This window comes from Elephantulus edwardii, unplaced genomic scaffold (genome assembly GCF_000299155.1).
Source record: "Elephantulus edwardii isolate Elephantulus edwardi_28Jun2011 unplaced genomic scaffold, EleEdw1.0 scaffold00227, whole genome shotgun sequence".
Classification (NCBI taxonomy): Eukaryota; Metazoa; Chordata; class Mammalia; order Macroscelidea; family Macroscelididae; genus Elephantulus; species Elephantulus edwardii.
This window is the reverse complement of record NW_006399977.1, coordinates 4,643,929-4,661,102: the sequence shown is the minus strand read 5'-3', so window position 1 is coordinate 4,661,102 and position 17,174 is coordinate 4,643,929. Positions and strand designations below refer to the sequence as shown.

The 17,174-nt window shown below is 40.2% G+C and overlaps 1 protein-coding gene across 1 annotated transcript in view; it reads right to left on the bottom strand.

Annotated features, from left to right (window-relative positions):
- Positions 1-17,174, bottom strand: part of CLCA1 (chloride channel accessory 1) — a 42,725-nt gene that overhangs the window by 944 nt on the left and 24,607 nt on the right. Inside the window, exons 7-13 of the mRNA XM_006898383.1 lie at positions 15,838-16,065; positions 12,080-12,254; positions 9,713-9,819; positions 6,299-6,514; positions 5,279-5,540; positions 2,056-2,226; positions 617-856 (exon numbers count right to left, since the gene is read on the bottom strand). Coding sequence (XP_006898445.1) covers positions 617-856; positions 2,056-2,226; positions 5,279-5,540; positions 6,299-6,514; positions 9,713-9,819; positions 12,080-12,254; positions 15,838-16,065 — 1,399 coding nt within the window. The remainder of the gene's footprint in view (positions 1-616; positions 857-2,055; positions 2,227-5,278; positions 5,541-6,298; positions 6,515-9,712; positions 9,820-12,079; positions 12,255-15,837; positions 16,066-17,174) is intronic.

Genomic DNA, 17,174 nt, shown 5'->3' with positions numbered 1-17,174 from the left:
TATGCATTTGTATGATTCATATTCATGCATATTCATATATCTACCATATGTATGACTCATGCATATACATATATCATATATATTGCTGTTGTTGGGTGACACCGAGTTGAGTACGACTCCCGTAGCGTCCTCACTATCTCTGACATATTTGAGGCTATTGTTGCAGTCACTGTGTCAATCTATCTTGTTGAGGCTCTTTGTCTCTTTTGCTGGTCCTCCAACTTTCCAAATATAATCCCTTTCAAGGAATGGCCCCTTTTAGCAACTTGCTAAAAATATGTTATATAAAACTTGGTCATCCTTGACATACATCAATATACATAGTTTACTAAGGGATTCTCTGGCAAGATTTCAGGAAAAACAAAACAAAACACCAAAATCCAAAAGAGCCCTGAGGTTTTGTCTCCCTAGCTGAAAGTTCTTATTCCTAAAAATTTTCAAATTCTAAACATTTCATATTTTAAAATCTTTACCTTACATTTCAAAGGACTTTCAAGATCCTTCGTGCATTTTGCTCCCTTCATGCACCACAGCACATGTGGCTGTCTTACCCCCCGTCTATGCTTCTGCTTAGCTGGTATACCTCATTATTGCACCCACATCCCATTCAGCTTACCTCTTCCATAGTCATAATCATCCCCGGGAGCTGTCCAGGTCAGGTTAATGAGTTTGTCCCCTTGGATCATTGCCTTCAGGTCGGTGATTTGACATGGTGGGAAAAGATCAGATATAGGAGCTAAGGGGACACCAGAGGCCACAAATGACCCTCCAGAGGAAGTTCTGCTGAAACACACTTGTTTGCCTTGAAGATCATTCTCATCACTCTCAGGTCTTGGCGGATTCCATTCTACTTTACCTACATTTAAAAAAAAAAATGACTCAGTACATAACTATCTACCCCCTCTTCTTCTTTTCTCCACACAAAAATTCATTTTAATATTTCATGAAAAGGCCCTAATTTAGATTAGACTAGAAGTAACAAAGCAAAGAAAGAATCACAATTCTTCATCTAACATATATTTCCTAGATATTTAATGGAATTGGCTTTGGGGGATTATTTTTATAACATTTGTGTGTTCTTCTTTGTATTCTTCATGGTCATTCTTTGAGATGTTGTTGTTGTTGTTATGTGCCGTTGAGTCGCTTGTGACTCATAACGACCCTATATACAACAGATCTAAACTCCGCTCTGTCCTGTGCCAATCGCACCATCTCTGATACACCCATCCCAACTGCCCCAGTCACTGAAGCAATCCACCTCATAGAGGGCCTTCCACTCCTGCGCTGTCCCTCCACCCAACCAAGCATGATGTCCCTCTCCAAGGACCGGTTCCTCCTTACAACATGTCCAAAGTATGTCAGACGAAGCCTCAGAATCCTTGCCTCCAAGGAGCCACCCAGTTTAACCCTTTCCAGGATGAATCTGTTTGTTTTTCTAGCAGTCCATGGTACCCTCAATACTCTTCTCCAGCACCACAGCTCAAAGGCATCAATTCTCCTTCTATCCTCCTTAGTCATTGTCCAGCTCTCTGATGCATAACAAGTGATTGTGAAGACCATGGCCTGTATAAGACACACCTTAGTCTCCAGAGAGACACCATTACTCTTCAGTACTTCTTTGAAATAGTTAACACTATTCTCACTATTTTACAACTGAGGAAAGGGAAGCATACAGAAATTACCCAAAAAAACTTAATTTGAATGAACTGAAATTTGAGGCGAAGCAGACAAAATCTATGTTTAATCTAGTAGTCTTCAATGGACTTTTGCTCTCCTGTGTATATTTATCAATGTCTGGAGACGTTTTGATGATCATCATTCAGGGCCATGGCTGCTAATTAGTACAGAGAGTAGAGGGAGGCAGCTGAACATTCTGCCCTGCACAGGGCAGTCCCTCTGTACCCACAAGGAATTATTTGACTCAAAAAGTTAAATAGTGTCAGAGCTGAGAAAGTCTGATCTAATCGTTACACTGTTTGGCTTCAGAGATTTAATGATTTCTTCTTGATATCAAGCTTTTTACTCAAGTCAAATCTGTTATTGTAGATGACTTACCATCATCAATCCAGCCAGACATATACATGGCTCCGTTCTTCTGAGGGATCACTCTCTGTCTGGCTGCATTTATTCCTCCCAGAGCCCGAACTTTTAAGCTGTATCTACCATTCGTGTCATAAGCCGTAAAATACCTTGAATAGACACCATCATTCTTAGTAGCATCAGCACCTAAAACAGGAAATGAAGAAATAAATATCTCAAAGATAAACTAAGCATTTGTATTTCCAATACTTTAGTAAGGTAAATTTAGAAATTTTTCACAGCAAAGAGAAATGCTGCATTTACCTCTACAAAAGTGCTTAAGATTTGATTATATTAGGGATACAGCCTACTGCCTTCTTTTAGATGCTTCCTGAAGAGTATATGGTTTCATACATGTATGTTGTGTCTTCTTGGAAAGTTGTCTTTCTTCTTGAAATTAAAGATCATGTAATGTACCTCTATCACGCCCAACATAATGTTAGGCACAAAATTAAGCACTCAAGTACTCAAGTCTTTTCTCAGTTGAGTGGAATTTCTGTATAGGACTTGGGAGGAAAATTTATTATGATTATTTAATAAAATTCATGAATTCTCCCAATACGGATTTACATAGGAAACTAGGTTACAGAATTTGTTCTAATGAGTTGCATGCATTACAATTAGCAATTACATTCTTCTTACAGGAAGCACAGTTATTTCTCTCTCCTTAGGAGAATTCTCTAGTGTAAAAAACCAACAAAACAAGATTTTCACTTTGCATGTGAGTTAATAAAGAATCTGCATGAATATAGTGAGTCGTATAAGAACTGTGCTTAAATTTTACCTCTGCTACTTTCTAAATGTGTTAGTCTCATTTTCTGGATATGATTAAACTAACATTTACCACCTTTCATATAGATTGCACTTCTGCTTAAAATAAACAGAAGTCCTCCTCACTGAACCTATAAGTAACATCATGTTATATGAAGAAATGACTGACACTGTCAATCATATAATTTTACTTGAATCCATAGTCAAAGTCTATGGAAGAGAGCAAATAACCTATTACACTGGGCAAATCTGCAGCGAAAGAACTTTTTAAATTAAGATGTCACTTCAAGGACTGAGGTATGACTGACCCAAGCTATGGTATTTTCAGTCACCACATATGCATGTGAAGGAAGACATATAATAATGGGCTCTCTGCTCCTTGTCTGTCAACAGATAGCGCTCTTGATTTTGTGCATCCTCAACTGCATTCCTAACACATGACAGTGAAATTCAGAGTACATGGGTTTGGTCACATTGGATGCCTGGCCACCACAGCTGCTTTTCACTCTGGCAAAGTGGATATTGTTGCCATTAGACCCCTTCATTGACCTCAACTACATGGTCTATATGTTGTGGTATGGTTCCACCCATGGCAAGTTCCATGGTACCCTCAAGGCTGAGAATGAGAAGCTGGTCATCAATGGGAAAGTCATCACGATCTTCCAGGAGTGACATCCAGCCAGCATTAAATGGGGTGATGCTGGTGCTGACTATGTTGTGAAGTCCATTTGTGTCTTCACAACCTTGCAGAAGATTGGGGCTCACTTGAAGGCTGGTGCCAAACACGTAATCATCTTTGCTCCTTTTGCTGATGCCCCGATGTTTGTGACAGGCATGACCATGAGAAGTATGGTAACTCTTTCAAGATTGTCAGCAATGCCTCCTGTACTACATACTAGTTTTCCCAAGGTCATCCATGACAACTTTAGCATCATAAAGGGACTCATCACCACAGTACATGCCATCACTGCCACCCAGAAAACTGTGGATGGCCCCTTTGGGAAAGCTGTAGCCTCATGGCCATAAAGCTTCCCAGAACATCATTCCTGCATCTAATGGCACTGCCAATAAGCAAGGTCATCCATGATCTGAATGGAAAACTTATTGGCATAGCTTTCCCTGTCCCCCACACCTAATGTATCATTCATAAATCTGACCTTCTGTCTGGAGAAAGCTGGCAAATATAATGGTACCAAGAAAGCAGGAAAGTGGCACCAAAAGGGCTCCTAAAGGGCATTCTGGTATGCACAGAAGACCAGGTTGCCTCCTGTGATTTTAACAGTGACACCCACTCTTCCACCTTTAATGCTTGGGATGATATTGCCTGAATGACCACTTTGTCAAACTCATTTCCTGGTATGACAATGAATTTGGCTACACCAACCAGGTGGTCGACCTGATGGTTCACATGGCCTCCAACGAATAAGAGCCTCTTGGCCCACCAGTCAATAGAGCTACATGAGAGAGAGACCCTCAGCTACCGGGGATTCCTTGCCCCAACTCAATCCCCCCCACATACTGAAAATCTCACACCCTTGACACAGTTTTCGTCTACTCCTGAGAAAGGGGAAGAGCTTAGAGAGCACATATTGTTGTATATCATCAATAAAGTACATTCTACTAAAAAAAAAAAAGAGTAAGTAATGCCATTGGATGATTGTGTTAACAAAGAATATAGATTATATATGAACTTCCAGAAAAGGGAATAGTTCTGATTCGGAAGAAGTACTGTCAGAATGCCTCTTAGAAGTGAGAGAATGGCAAGACATTTTCTCACATACTTTGGACTTTTTATTAGATGAGACAAATCCTTTGAGAAGGACATAACACTAGGTAGAGGGTCAATGAAAAAGAGGAAGACTTTGACAAGGTAGATTGATGCTATGACTGCAGCAGTGGGCTCATATATGACAGATTGTGAGGATGATGCAGGACTTAGCGGTGTCTCTTTGTACTGTGCATAAGGTCACTATGAATTAGCACCAACTCAACACTCACGTGCACTTGACAACAACAGAATAGGGATAATAATACCTTGGAAATGTATGGTGAAGGTAAAATGAAGCTATCCAGAAACCTAGTTCTACAGGCATACAGGGATGCACACAGCTGTGCCCAACACAATAGTTATTAATTTTCCTCCTTCTTTCATGTCTTGTCAGTTGAAAAACCTAAAAATACCTTAAGGTCTCTGAGTCTAAAAGGATTGAGAAGCTAATGCATTTTGAGCTTTGAAAAAGCTAAAGGTGGGCACTTCATGTTTTTCAAGATTTTGAAATGCAGGTACTATTGGGAAGCAGAAAACTCTCCCCTCCAATCTTCTCAGCTGAACGCCCTGTTTCTGACTGCTGTCACCTGTCTATGCCCGCCTGCTGTTTCCTGCTTATTTCTTTGAAAAGGTGTGTTTTCCAATTTTGAGAGTAATTACCTGCTCCATTATCCAATAATTCCAAGGTAATTGTTTTTCCATTCACTGATTCAATCAAGGCTGTGACACTGGCCCTGAGAATGGGCTTGGCTCCTTGGCGAATACTTGCATAAACTATCATAGGACTGGGGAATTGGCCTGTGGCTTTGTTCATTTTGGAGGTCACAGTAACTGGAGGCACCTTGGCATCTGGTGAGCGGGAGGTGACAGTCAGGGTTAGGGTTTGTGAGCTTGCTTGCAGACTGTAATTCCACTTGCCAACCTGACCAAAACAAATGGGGACATTTCTGGTTAATGACTGTAAACGGTACATACCATTCTTTATATCATTTCTAGAAAAAGCTTGCCCGATGCAAATGCATTGGAAGTGTATCTAAAAATGTCTGGGCATCTTTAGTCGTTTGGCAGTAAAGGAAGGTTTCGGTGTTGTTACACTTACTATTTGGTTTTATGTCAAGATATCCTTGTTAGAAAAATCAAGTCTGACATCTGAAAGCTGTGTCCTTATCATAGCCTCAGTTTTTAAAAGAATAGAGTGACAGTAAAGGAGCCCTGGTAGTATAGTGGTGAAAGCATCAAGCTGCTAGCCAAAGAGTGAAGATTATCAGCTTTGGAAAAACTGGTGACAGTTCTACAGGGATTCTGTGACTCAAAATTGACTTTGTGGCAGTGAGTATTTTGGTTTAGGATCAACTTGATAGATTAAGTTAGGTAGAGGAAATGGTTTTATCCCCTTCAGGAATTAAAAGCTTCAGGAATTCTTTTCTGTCTTGACTATGATATAAGTGGAAGGATTTCTCTTTACTACCTGGACAAGATATCACCAGTTTCCTTTCTCTTGAGTTGCTGTCATACTGACTGCTTGTACTGGATGGAGATTTCCCCTTTTCTCACTTGGACTCAATACTGCCTCTCTTCTAAACAATTAGCAACTAAATTTTAAAAGCAACAATTAAAAAAAAAAAACAACCTTTCTTTTATTTTCTTCAATTATAAGAGGAAAGAGAGTTGGGTTCATACCTTAGCAGTGCCTGGGACTTGGAGGTAAGCCACCTTGGACTGTGCATCCACCAAAAAGCCATCTTGTTTCTTTCCACTGGGATCCCAGAGGAGAATTTGGGGAGGTTGTGTTGTCCAGGTGACAAGAAACAAAGTGTCCTTTCCCACAGTGCTGTCTACAATCACCGTGCCGTTCATCCACTCATTGTTCTGGAGGGTCAATCCTTTACTCTCAAGCTGTTAAGAAAACCCCTGTTTACTCTCTGCAGAGTACAGTTCCCATCACATTATCTCTTCCATTCTGTTCTCAAACTCAACTGCCCTTCTGAAAGCCTCCAAGGATGTCTAACTCTTTTGTCTCCACACTTAGATAATTTTATGATTTAATTCTAACTAACCTTTCTAGTTTTTACTTTCACAAGTTTTATTTCTCCACTAAACCATTTAACTTCCTCAAATGATCCTTACAAATTCTTAGCTCTATTCCTTTTCATACTCTAGACTTTTTCTCTAAGTCTGTATGTCTCTATCCATTTGTCTACCCTACCTAACTTACATCATTCACTTCAAATGTAACTTGCTCCACAAAGTCTGTTTGGATGATTCTCTCATTTACCAGCAAAATATAAGCTTCCCTTGCGAATGCCCATGACATTTTCTTTTTATCAGCCCTTTAAAATTCATCTCATTGTGATTTACCTTAGAGCTGTTTATATTGTTTTTACATGTCCTCAAATCAGAAGCAACGCATAGTTGACCCTCCAGTGAATTTCCAAAGACTGTACATTGCATGGAAGGCGATTGCCCATCTTTCTCCCATGGAGAAGTCCTTGGATTTGAACCACCTGCCTTTGGGCTGACAGTGCAACTCCCTACCCACAAAATCACCAGAGTTTCTCAGTTATTTGTAGAAAGAACTAATTTTATTTCTACAACTACGACTTTAAACCCTTAAATGGATTAGCTGAAACTTATTTTTATCCACATACATGTTGCTTGAACAAAAAAAAAAAGTGAGTTGCCAAGTCAAGTATTCTTGTAGTCCTGAAATGACAAGCAAATCTCTGGCCCAGGCTAGTTTTTAATGCAGTAAATGGAAGGAGTTGTAGCACAGGAATTGAGGCATGGAAGGCTTTAGGAAGCTTTTACAGGATGTTATCTTTAAGGATTATCTGCTAGGTAAATATTTACTCTCCTTAAATTGGCACCATTTAGAGATAATATTAATAAAACATGAAGCCATACTTTCTGGTTTCACAGTGTAAGATCTTAAAGTGAAGAAATGGAATGGTTTTTAGATCTAGGTTTTTGTGGTGGGCTCTGAACTGTTATTGATTCTGTGTCTTAATTATTGATTTTGTTCTCTCCCTACTGTTGTTCTTGTTATGTGCTGTCAGGTCACCGCAAACAGCCCTAAACTCTCCTCTATCCTGTGCCAACCTCACTATCTCAGACACACCTATTCTCATTACCCCAGTCACTGAATCAATCATCTCATTGAGGGTCTTCCTCTATTGCACTGTCCCTCCATTCTCCCAAGCATGACATCCCTCTCCAAGGTCTGATCCCCTCCTTGCAACATGCCCAAATGATGTCAGATGACTTTTCCAAATCCTTGCCTCCAATGAGCATCCCGGTTTCACCCTCTCTAGGACAAACCTGTTTGTTCTCCCAGAAGTCCATGTTATATTCAACTCTCTTCTCCAGCACCGCAGCTCAAAGGCATCAATTCTCTTTCTATCATCCAAGTGACTGTCCAGCTGTCTGACGCACAGTAAGCAATTGTGAAGACTATGCTGTCATTGCCCTTCAGTACTCTGGAGAGGTCCCTGACAGCTGACTTTCCCAATGCAATTTATCTCTTGATTTCCTAGATGCTGGTACCAAGAGTGTTGACTGTGGAGCCAAGCAAACTAAAACTGTTAACTATCTCAATCTCTTCACCATCCATACTGATGCTGCCAATTGGCCCAGTGGTGAGAATCTTTGTTTTCTTGATGTTGAGTTACAATCCATATTGAAGGCTGCAGTCCTTGACCTTCTGCAGCAAGCACTCCTCTTCAGTTTCAGCAAGTAGGGTTGTATAGTCTATATAACGCAGGTTGTTGATGAGACTTCCTACACCCCTGATGCCACCTTATTCCTCATACAGCCCAGCATCCCAGGTGATCTGTTCTGCATACAGATTGAAAAGGTATGGAGACAGAAGACACCCCTGGCAGACACCCTTCCCGATATTGAACCATGCAGTGTCTCCTTGCTCTAACTACTGTGTCTTGGTTCAAGTATATGTTTCGCATAAGCACAATCAAATATTCTGGGATTCCCATTCTTCTCAGAGTCAGCCACAGTTTGTTGTGATCCACACAGTCAAAAGCCTTTGCATAGTCTCTCCCTATTAGAATTCTTCAATACAGAAATAAGGGGCAAGAATGCCTGACTGTAAACTTGTCCTGCCATCAATTTGACTACTTGCTAAGGTAAATTAGTCCCATTTTTTTCCCAAACAAGCCCGTGCACTTCTAAATTTGAACAAAAAATAACTCAGATGGATCTAATTGCTGTCTTCCTGTAGTGAATAGATGTTGCATCATTCGTCCAAAACGCCCATTGTTTTGAAATATGCTATCATCAGCCTTTGATATTATAATATTCCTCTTTGTTTATCCAAACTTTCCTAATAAAAGCTATAATGTACACAGGTGTGAGTGCTTATTTGCTTTACCATAAAAACTTATGGGATTTCTTCAATTAGAGAAACTAGAAAAAGAGTATTTGACAGTACATTTGTCTTTTTAGAATAGTACTCAATATTTTAAAGACAGTTTCATTTTCTTGGAATTTTTGAACCAAAAGGAGGTTTCATGGTTTCTACTTGGCTGTGAGACGGAGGCCTCAGAAGGTTATATGCTTTGTCAAAGATCATAAAGTTAAGGCAGACTCGGGAATGGGATCCAGATGTCTGGACTTAAATGCTGGTAGTTCACAAAACGAAGCACTTATAGACAATTATGTGAAAACCCTGGAAAATATCAGAGGATTGAAGTAATGGAAAAATAGAGCAAGTATTCTCTGAGCATATGTACCAGAAAAGTGGTAACTGGGGTGATCTATGTTTTTGAAAATCCCGAGCCAATCATAATACTGTGGGTGCATGTTAACAGATGTGAAAAAGAATTCCTGGGACCACTATATTGTATATTGCTCATTCGTATGAGGAAGTAATTTAATTGTTTCCATACAAGTAAACACTAATTTCCTTAGTTAAATGATTAGTGTTAAATTTTAACAATACAGTCTACTATCAGGCTAACCTTCCATTTCATTTTAATCAATATGGAAAGAATGAAGAACTTGATACTTCTAACCTTTAAGTTCTCTGTCTTAGCTATGGTTAAGTATTAACATGAGAAACCAAAGAGTAAGAGCTCAGACCTGGATGGAGCGCGTGGATGGAGCTCCGTTTCCTGAGGAAAGAGCACTGAAAGCATCGATGAGGCCATTGTTCTGAACCTGATCTGAAGCGTATGTCTGTAAACCTCCTAAAATGAAATGACATCATCTCAGGTTATATTCGTGAAAGCAGCTATTTGTCAAACCTTAGTCATTGTTATGATAACAATATAAAAAACTATATTCTACTGTATTATTTCACTATTACTAAGTAAAAGTAAAATAGGTCCAGAGTAACTCAGACATTGAATGAAATATTTAAGTCCTAGTAAATATATAACTATAGCAACTTCAGTTGCCTGGTCATTTCAACTATCTATGAAGCAATCATGAATCTGATAAACCAACATTTATATTATAAAAGCATATTTCAAATGTTGTTCACTTTACATGAAAGAATGATGCCTGATTTGAAGTCTGTTGCTGTGGCTATTCTCTTATTTGAAACATAATTATGACAAGATTGGCTTTTGGTCATCTGATTTTGAGTGTCAAAATCAGAAGCAGCACATAGAAAAGGATGAGAGCCATTAAAGGCATGTATTTGACAACAGTGAAATAATAGCTGATAAAGGGGCATTTGTGGAAAACTACAATCGACAACACTGATAAAATTACAAGGCCGTCTAGAACAGTTGGAACTAAGGCATACGATATGAAAGCACCTTTGAACTATGAAAAGCTATCTAGAGGTATGGGAGTTATTGCAGTAACATGCCCCCAGATCTCTACCTGGGTGGAGGAACTAGGTATGCCTCTCCCCAGCTGCCCAAACTATTGGCTGTTTCCTTTTCAGAGCATTGCCTTATCAAAAGGAGGCCGCCCTAGCTAGATCTAAGGCATATATTCCTTTACCTTTGCCCTTCCTCAACAGCTTACAGCAGATGGCTGAGGAAGAAAGGGGTTCAAAAGGCTAGCCTTGTTGTGAGACAAAGTCTTGGATCATGTGATGCAATTCCATGTCCAGAGCCACCTGTTGGGTCAGGCTTCACCTGGGCTCTGAGTCCACATCTGTGCTCAGCTCTTCTCCCTGCCTTATCCTGATCTCCTCACCCCCATTCTTGTGTGAGCACTCACTCTATAAATCATATGCATGTGGATCCCTTTCTCCAGCTCTGCAGCTAGGAAGCCTAGCCTACGGCAGGTAGTGTTAGGAGCAAACAACCATTTAACTTTCTGAGGAGTCAGAAGGTACTTCAACATGGTTGATATGGAATATAGTTTAGCTATATATCTTTATATGAGATCTAGATACTCAGTCAATTAACGTTTGCAAGAGAAAGTGCATCTTACTTCACAATTTCAGGTTGACTTTCTATCACCTCTTTGATAACTTACTTTCTAACCTTTGCGTGCCCATTTTATGCTCTAAACACTGGATGGGTCCCCAGGTCCTTTCTTGACTCTTCTCATCTCCTGCACCATTAAAAGCCAAGCTCAGATGTCATCTTCCTCTACCATTCTCCATTCCCTAGGCTCCATTCTTCATGGTTCATTTTCTTTCTGTTGCTATATCACACTTTTATATATATTTTTACATATTTTTTATATCACATCTATATTATTTAGTTGGTCTTCTATCTCTCTGAATCTCCTGCTTAGCTGTTAATTCCATAGTCTGAACCACCTACATTATGTCAGGCTTCAGCGGCTTTCTAAGTCCACGTCCCTGCTTGACTCCTTCTCCTGCTGAATCTGTTAGATTCACACACAACTCTAAGTTCTTATAAAGGAAGTTCTGGTGGCCTAGTGGGTAAGAAGCTGTGTTGCCAACCCAAAGCAAGGCAGTTTGAATACACCAGCTATTCTGAGGGAGAAAGATGAACGATCTCCTTCCTGGCAATTGACAGTCTCTGAAAACTTGCTAGAGGGTCAGCTATGAGCTGATCGCAACTTGATAACACACATCAACAATATCAAAAGTCCTTACAAAGTGCTTGGGAAGAGAGTCTAAATCTACAAAGCTGATGTACTAGTCCTGTCCTCACTCATTCACTCAAAGCCGACCCTCCAGCAGGTTTTCAAAGGCTGTTCAGGAGGAGATTGCCCCTCTTTCTTCTGAGAGGCTGGGTTTGTAACCTTCCCTCTCCTGAACCTTTGGGTTGGCAGCACAATATCCTACCCACCAAGTCACTAGAGCTCTTTCCATCTTCTCTGGATTCCCTCAATCCTAGAACGAAATCCTTACATTAAAAGGAAGTGATGGTGGAGTAAATTCAGATGTCTATTTGGGAGAAGAGGTAGGTAGTTGTCTGTCAGATTATCTCCATGGTTCCTAACCCTTCCATACTCTGCCACCTCAGGCCCCTGGAGTGTCCGATCAGTGGAAATCAGAGGCTCATCCTTCACCTGTCATTTTGGACAGCTCCTCTAGTTCTTTGGCTGCAGAGGGTCCCAGGGCAACAGTGTGGATAATGGCTCCACTTTGCTTCACTTCATTAAAGCACTTGCTTATAGTGTTGTCCTCCCCGTCGGTCAGCAGTACAATTTCAGATCCATCTGTTGGGTATTTTTTTCTAATCACCTATAGACATAATTCAAGATATTAGTCATTGCCTGTGGACATAATTCAGGACCTAACAATTTGTGAAAACTGCACTTATAAGGAACCAGAAGAGATATTCAGAGGGGGAAAAAAATAAAAACATTCTGAGGAAATGAAGAACCTGTCTTAAAATGATAACATTTTAAATTAGTAGCATTCCTGGATCTTGCCAATGGGCTCTCTCTTGACAAGTTTAATGCACAAAGGGCTCGAGAAAATGGACTGCAGATAGTTTTAAGAATGGATGGTCATGAAGAAGCACCGGTGAAAGTGTTCTAATTGTTTTAATACTAATTCTTGGATAGTACTGAAGAAACTGAAAGTGTTCTAATTGTTTTAATAATAACTCTTGTTGGATTTTTTAAGATCCTCAAATACATTTAGAAACCGTCTCCACTTAATGTGGATAATATAATATTTACTGAGGGGTGGAATTTGCTTTGTATGATATAAAACATTAGATCCGTCCTAGTCACCCTGGACTTTCCAGTCCTGAATAGTCAGTGCTAACTCTGTATACATTGGTAGGAACCCCAATATCCCTGACTAAAGCAGCCCGTTTTTGTTACTGTAAACCAAAGCACTTAGTTATCCTATGACACATATCTCAGATATATCTGATTGACTCAGATTATAATTTTTACAAGGTGAAGAGAGGATACTCCTTCTGCCGGTGCTAGGTAAAATTACAGTGCTTTTATTCTAGAAAAGGATGAGGCAAGAAAAGAATAGTTAGTACTACCTGTTTAAGAAGAGGAAGATGAATTCATTCTACTCTTTCTAACCTTCAAGAAAGAATATAGAAGAGAAGCATCAAATCCAAACCCATTACTTTGATTTCATTCTGTCTTATAGAGACCTAATAAGACAATGTGGAACTGCTCAAAAGTGTTTCCAAGGCTGTATATATTCATGGGAATAGACTGCAGACTTTTCTTGAAAAATAGCTGGTGAATTTGAATCACCAGTCTTTTGGTAAGCAGTTCAAGGCTAAATTCACTGTGCCATCACAAGTACTTTCAAAGGAGAAGGAAAAGAATCAAACATACATAACCACCTTTCTCTGAACCAGAATCCCAGAAAGACCCTATAAAATTGGTTGAGAGGAAAATGGTAGGCAGAGGAGGCTCCTTCTTCACTCCTTGTTTTGAACACCTAGGAGGCTGGCTTTTGGTGAGGAGGAAAGAGATCAGAACTGTCCTTGCTTCGTGTAAAAAGTGTCAGCCATGGCCTGTGTGTGTAAGAGCTGAGAGGTCAGAGAAGAAACCCAATTTGAATCCCCTTAGCCTAGTCTCCATGACTGTCATGTGTCATAGAAAACATACAGAAGTACCTTCATATCACTTAATGGGAAACAGAAAACCCCTGAGTTGAGAGCCCGCAGGTGAGGGAATAGATAATCCTGTCTTGGAGACTGGGGAGTGTGCAGCCAGACTGGGGACTGAGTGGAGACAATGGCAGAGTTTAGGGCTTTACTCCAATAGGGAGGATCATGGGCTGCTCCTAAACCAAGAGAACAGGCCAAAATCTAGTGGCCACGCCTTAACAGAGACCACAGGCCTTAACAGAGGCCACAGCAAGGAGTACAGGACAGACTTGCCCAGGGGCCTACAGCAGTGAACAGTGGGACTCTTGAGGATAGCGTGATACTTCACCACCCTGAAGTCACAAAAGTCTCTTGATCCTACATCCAGATTGGATCGGAGAAGAGGAGGATTCTGAATATTAAAGTTTCACAGTCTCACCCAGATGAGTGGAAAATTCAGCAAGAAATTCTCTACTATAGTGCTTACTGGAGTTTTGCATAACAAGGTGTTAGTGGGACACACCAATGATTTTATTAACAGTGGTCCTCTCTTATTTGCCTCTTTAACCAGAGGTTTGGTGGATGGGAGAAACCATAGAGCCCAGATGCACACAGATACCTAGAGAAAGGGTTTGTAGCTGACTGAACTGGGAACTGACCTTCAGTGAGGGGGGTGGAGAGGGTGGGGAGAGAGAGATTTATTCACAAAAAAAAAAATCAAGTGAGGCAGGAAGCTCTTATGAACAAGGGATCCAATTTGCTTAATCATATTTACCTAGGAATGAATCTCTAATGTTTAAGTTTGGAAAGATGGGTAAGAGCTAGCCTGGAGATTTTTGTCCTTAATTTTGTTAATTAGGAGACATTAATGATATCTAAGTATAGGGATGATATGACGGATGGTCAGATGAAATCTCTGGATATCTGTGTGATCACAGTCCATAATTCCTGAGGCCTCCTGCTTCAATAAATAGACCATTTGCTTGCTCAGAAAGATGTCTAACATTTGGAAGTTTAAGTGTTATATTGATCCAAAGAATAACCACCACTCACAACTCATTCTTGATGTTAAAAGATATTCTCTCACATTGCTGTGTGCTTTTCTTTCACAGCACTTATTATCATTTGAGTGTACTTTTATTTGTGCAATTGTGATTAATGTGTCTCCTTAATAAACTTTTAAATTCTGTGGCAGAAAGACACATATGCTTGACCCTCATGGTCTTTTGAATGTGTGTCATTGTATTTGGGATGCAAAAGGCACAGCAAATATTGAATGCAGGTATACATGCAGAAAGGCATGATTGTATAAATACAAGAAAGTAGTGGCAAGACACTGCACTGCAATCCCAGAGGTACGCAGTTCAAATCCACCAGATGCTCTGCTGGAGAAGGAGGGAGCAATCTCCTCCCGTACCAGTCAGATCTGATTTGACGGTACACGTAAAAACAATACAATAAAAATAAAAAAATTTTAAAAAATACAAGAAAGTTCAGAAAACATAAATTAATTTAAAAATCTTTGGAGATGTGTACTTTTGCATCATTTGAACCATTACCTTGTCCCTTCAGGAAACATTTTTTTCTTTTACTAATAATGTTAAAAAACATATTGCGATGGCAAAGTCTGCTGTTAGGGACCTCTCCAGGGTACTGAAGAGCAATGGTGTCACTCTGGAGACTAAGGTGTGACTGATACAGGCCATGGTCTTTGCAATCACTTGTTATGCATCAGAGAGAGAGTTGGACAATAACTAGGGAGGATAGAAGAAGAATTGATGCCTTTGAGTGGTGGTGCTGGAGAAGAGTATTGAATATACCATGGACTGTAAAGAAAACAAACAGATTAATACTAGAGAGGGTTAAACTGGGCTGCTCCTTGGAGGCAAGGATTCTGGGGCTTCGTATGACACACTTTGGACATGTTGTAAGGAGGAACCCGTCCTTGGAGAGGGACATCATGCTTGGGAGGGTAGATGGATAGCACAGGAGAGGAAGGCCCTCTATGAGGTGGATTGATTCCGTGACTGGGGTAATCCAGATAGGTGTGTCAGAGAGTACAGTTGGCACAGGATAGAGCAGAGTTTAGGGCTGTTATACGTAGGGTCGCTATGAGTTGCAAGCGACTCAATGGCACATAACAACAACAATAATGTTAAGATTAGGTGCTATACATTATGAAAGCACTAGAAATGAAAATTCCTCAGGAGATACATTGTAACCCTGGGCAAATTGTATCAAGGGAGCATGGCTTACCGTAAATGCTGATTGAAGCCCTGAGCAGATGGAGGTACCCCCTGCAGCTACTGTGGGCAAGCTTTTAACCAGACCATCTCTGTCAGCGCTGCTGTGTACTTGTTTGAGGTCGCTTTTGACATAGGCAGCACTGTCGAACACCACCATCCCAACCCAGGACCCCTGCTCAACTGTCTGCAACAGGAAAAGTTTGCCTGCTTGATTCAGCCGATTAAGGCGACCACCACTCTGAATGGAGAAAAAGAAGAAAATTTAGTTGTAAATGGTCAGTTTAACAGGATGACAGATTACAGAGAATTTGGAATTGGCTGCCCTAGTGTAAAAAGACAATAAGTTTACTTGATGCATATTCTTCTATAGGAAACTATTTCTCCTTCTATTCAGCAGAGTATTTATGTAGAATTTTAGAGCCTTTGTGTAAGCAGCTAAAGATAAATTGTGTGAGGGAATCATTAGGAAAATGCTTGTTGTTTTTTGTTTACTTGACTTTGTCCTTTTTTTGCTGCTTAGTCCAAAGCACAGGATTCTCAATGGCTGTGACCTTTTAGAAGTAGATCACCAAGCCTTTCTTCCAAGGTACCTATGGGTGGATTTGAATCACCAGCCATTGGGCTGGTAGCTGAAATGCCTATCTGTTTGTACTACCTAAGGACTCCTAATAGCACTGTATGACTACTACTACACATTTCCATCTAGTCAGGACTCACAGCTGACCTGGGTTTCTGAGGCTGTAAATCTCTTGGGAGGTGGTATATTTTTCTCCTAAAAAGCCACTGGTGAATATGAACTTCAATAGAGGTGCAGTCTTTGGCCTAGCAGTGTAACTCCCTATGAGTTATACTACCAGAGCTCTCTATAGTTCTGCAGATACAAACACACACACACACACACACACACACACACACATCAATATATGAGTGCACATACAGACATATATGTGTCTAATATGCACATATAATATATACATATATACGTATGTATATATGTTGTACTCCATAGTACTCTACAACAACATATGTTGTTACTATGCACCTTTGAGTCAGACCCATAGCTGACCCTCCAGTGGATTTTCAGAGACAGTGAATCTCATGGGAGAAGATTGTTCATCCTTCTGCCAGGAAGCAGCTGGTGGATTTAAACTTCGTGCCTTTGGGATTGCAATGCAGCTTCTTATGACTAGGCTACCAGAACTCCTTTATGCATATATCATATACAATGTATATTCACATCTATACACATATATGGGAGCTCTGGTGGCCTAGTGATAAGAAGCTGTACCACAATCCCAAAGGCATAAAGTTTGACTCCACCAGTTGCTCAACAGGAGGATAAGAGAT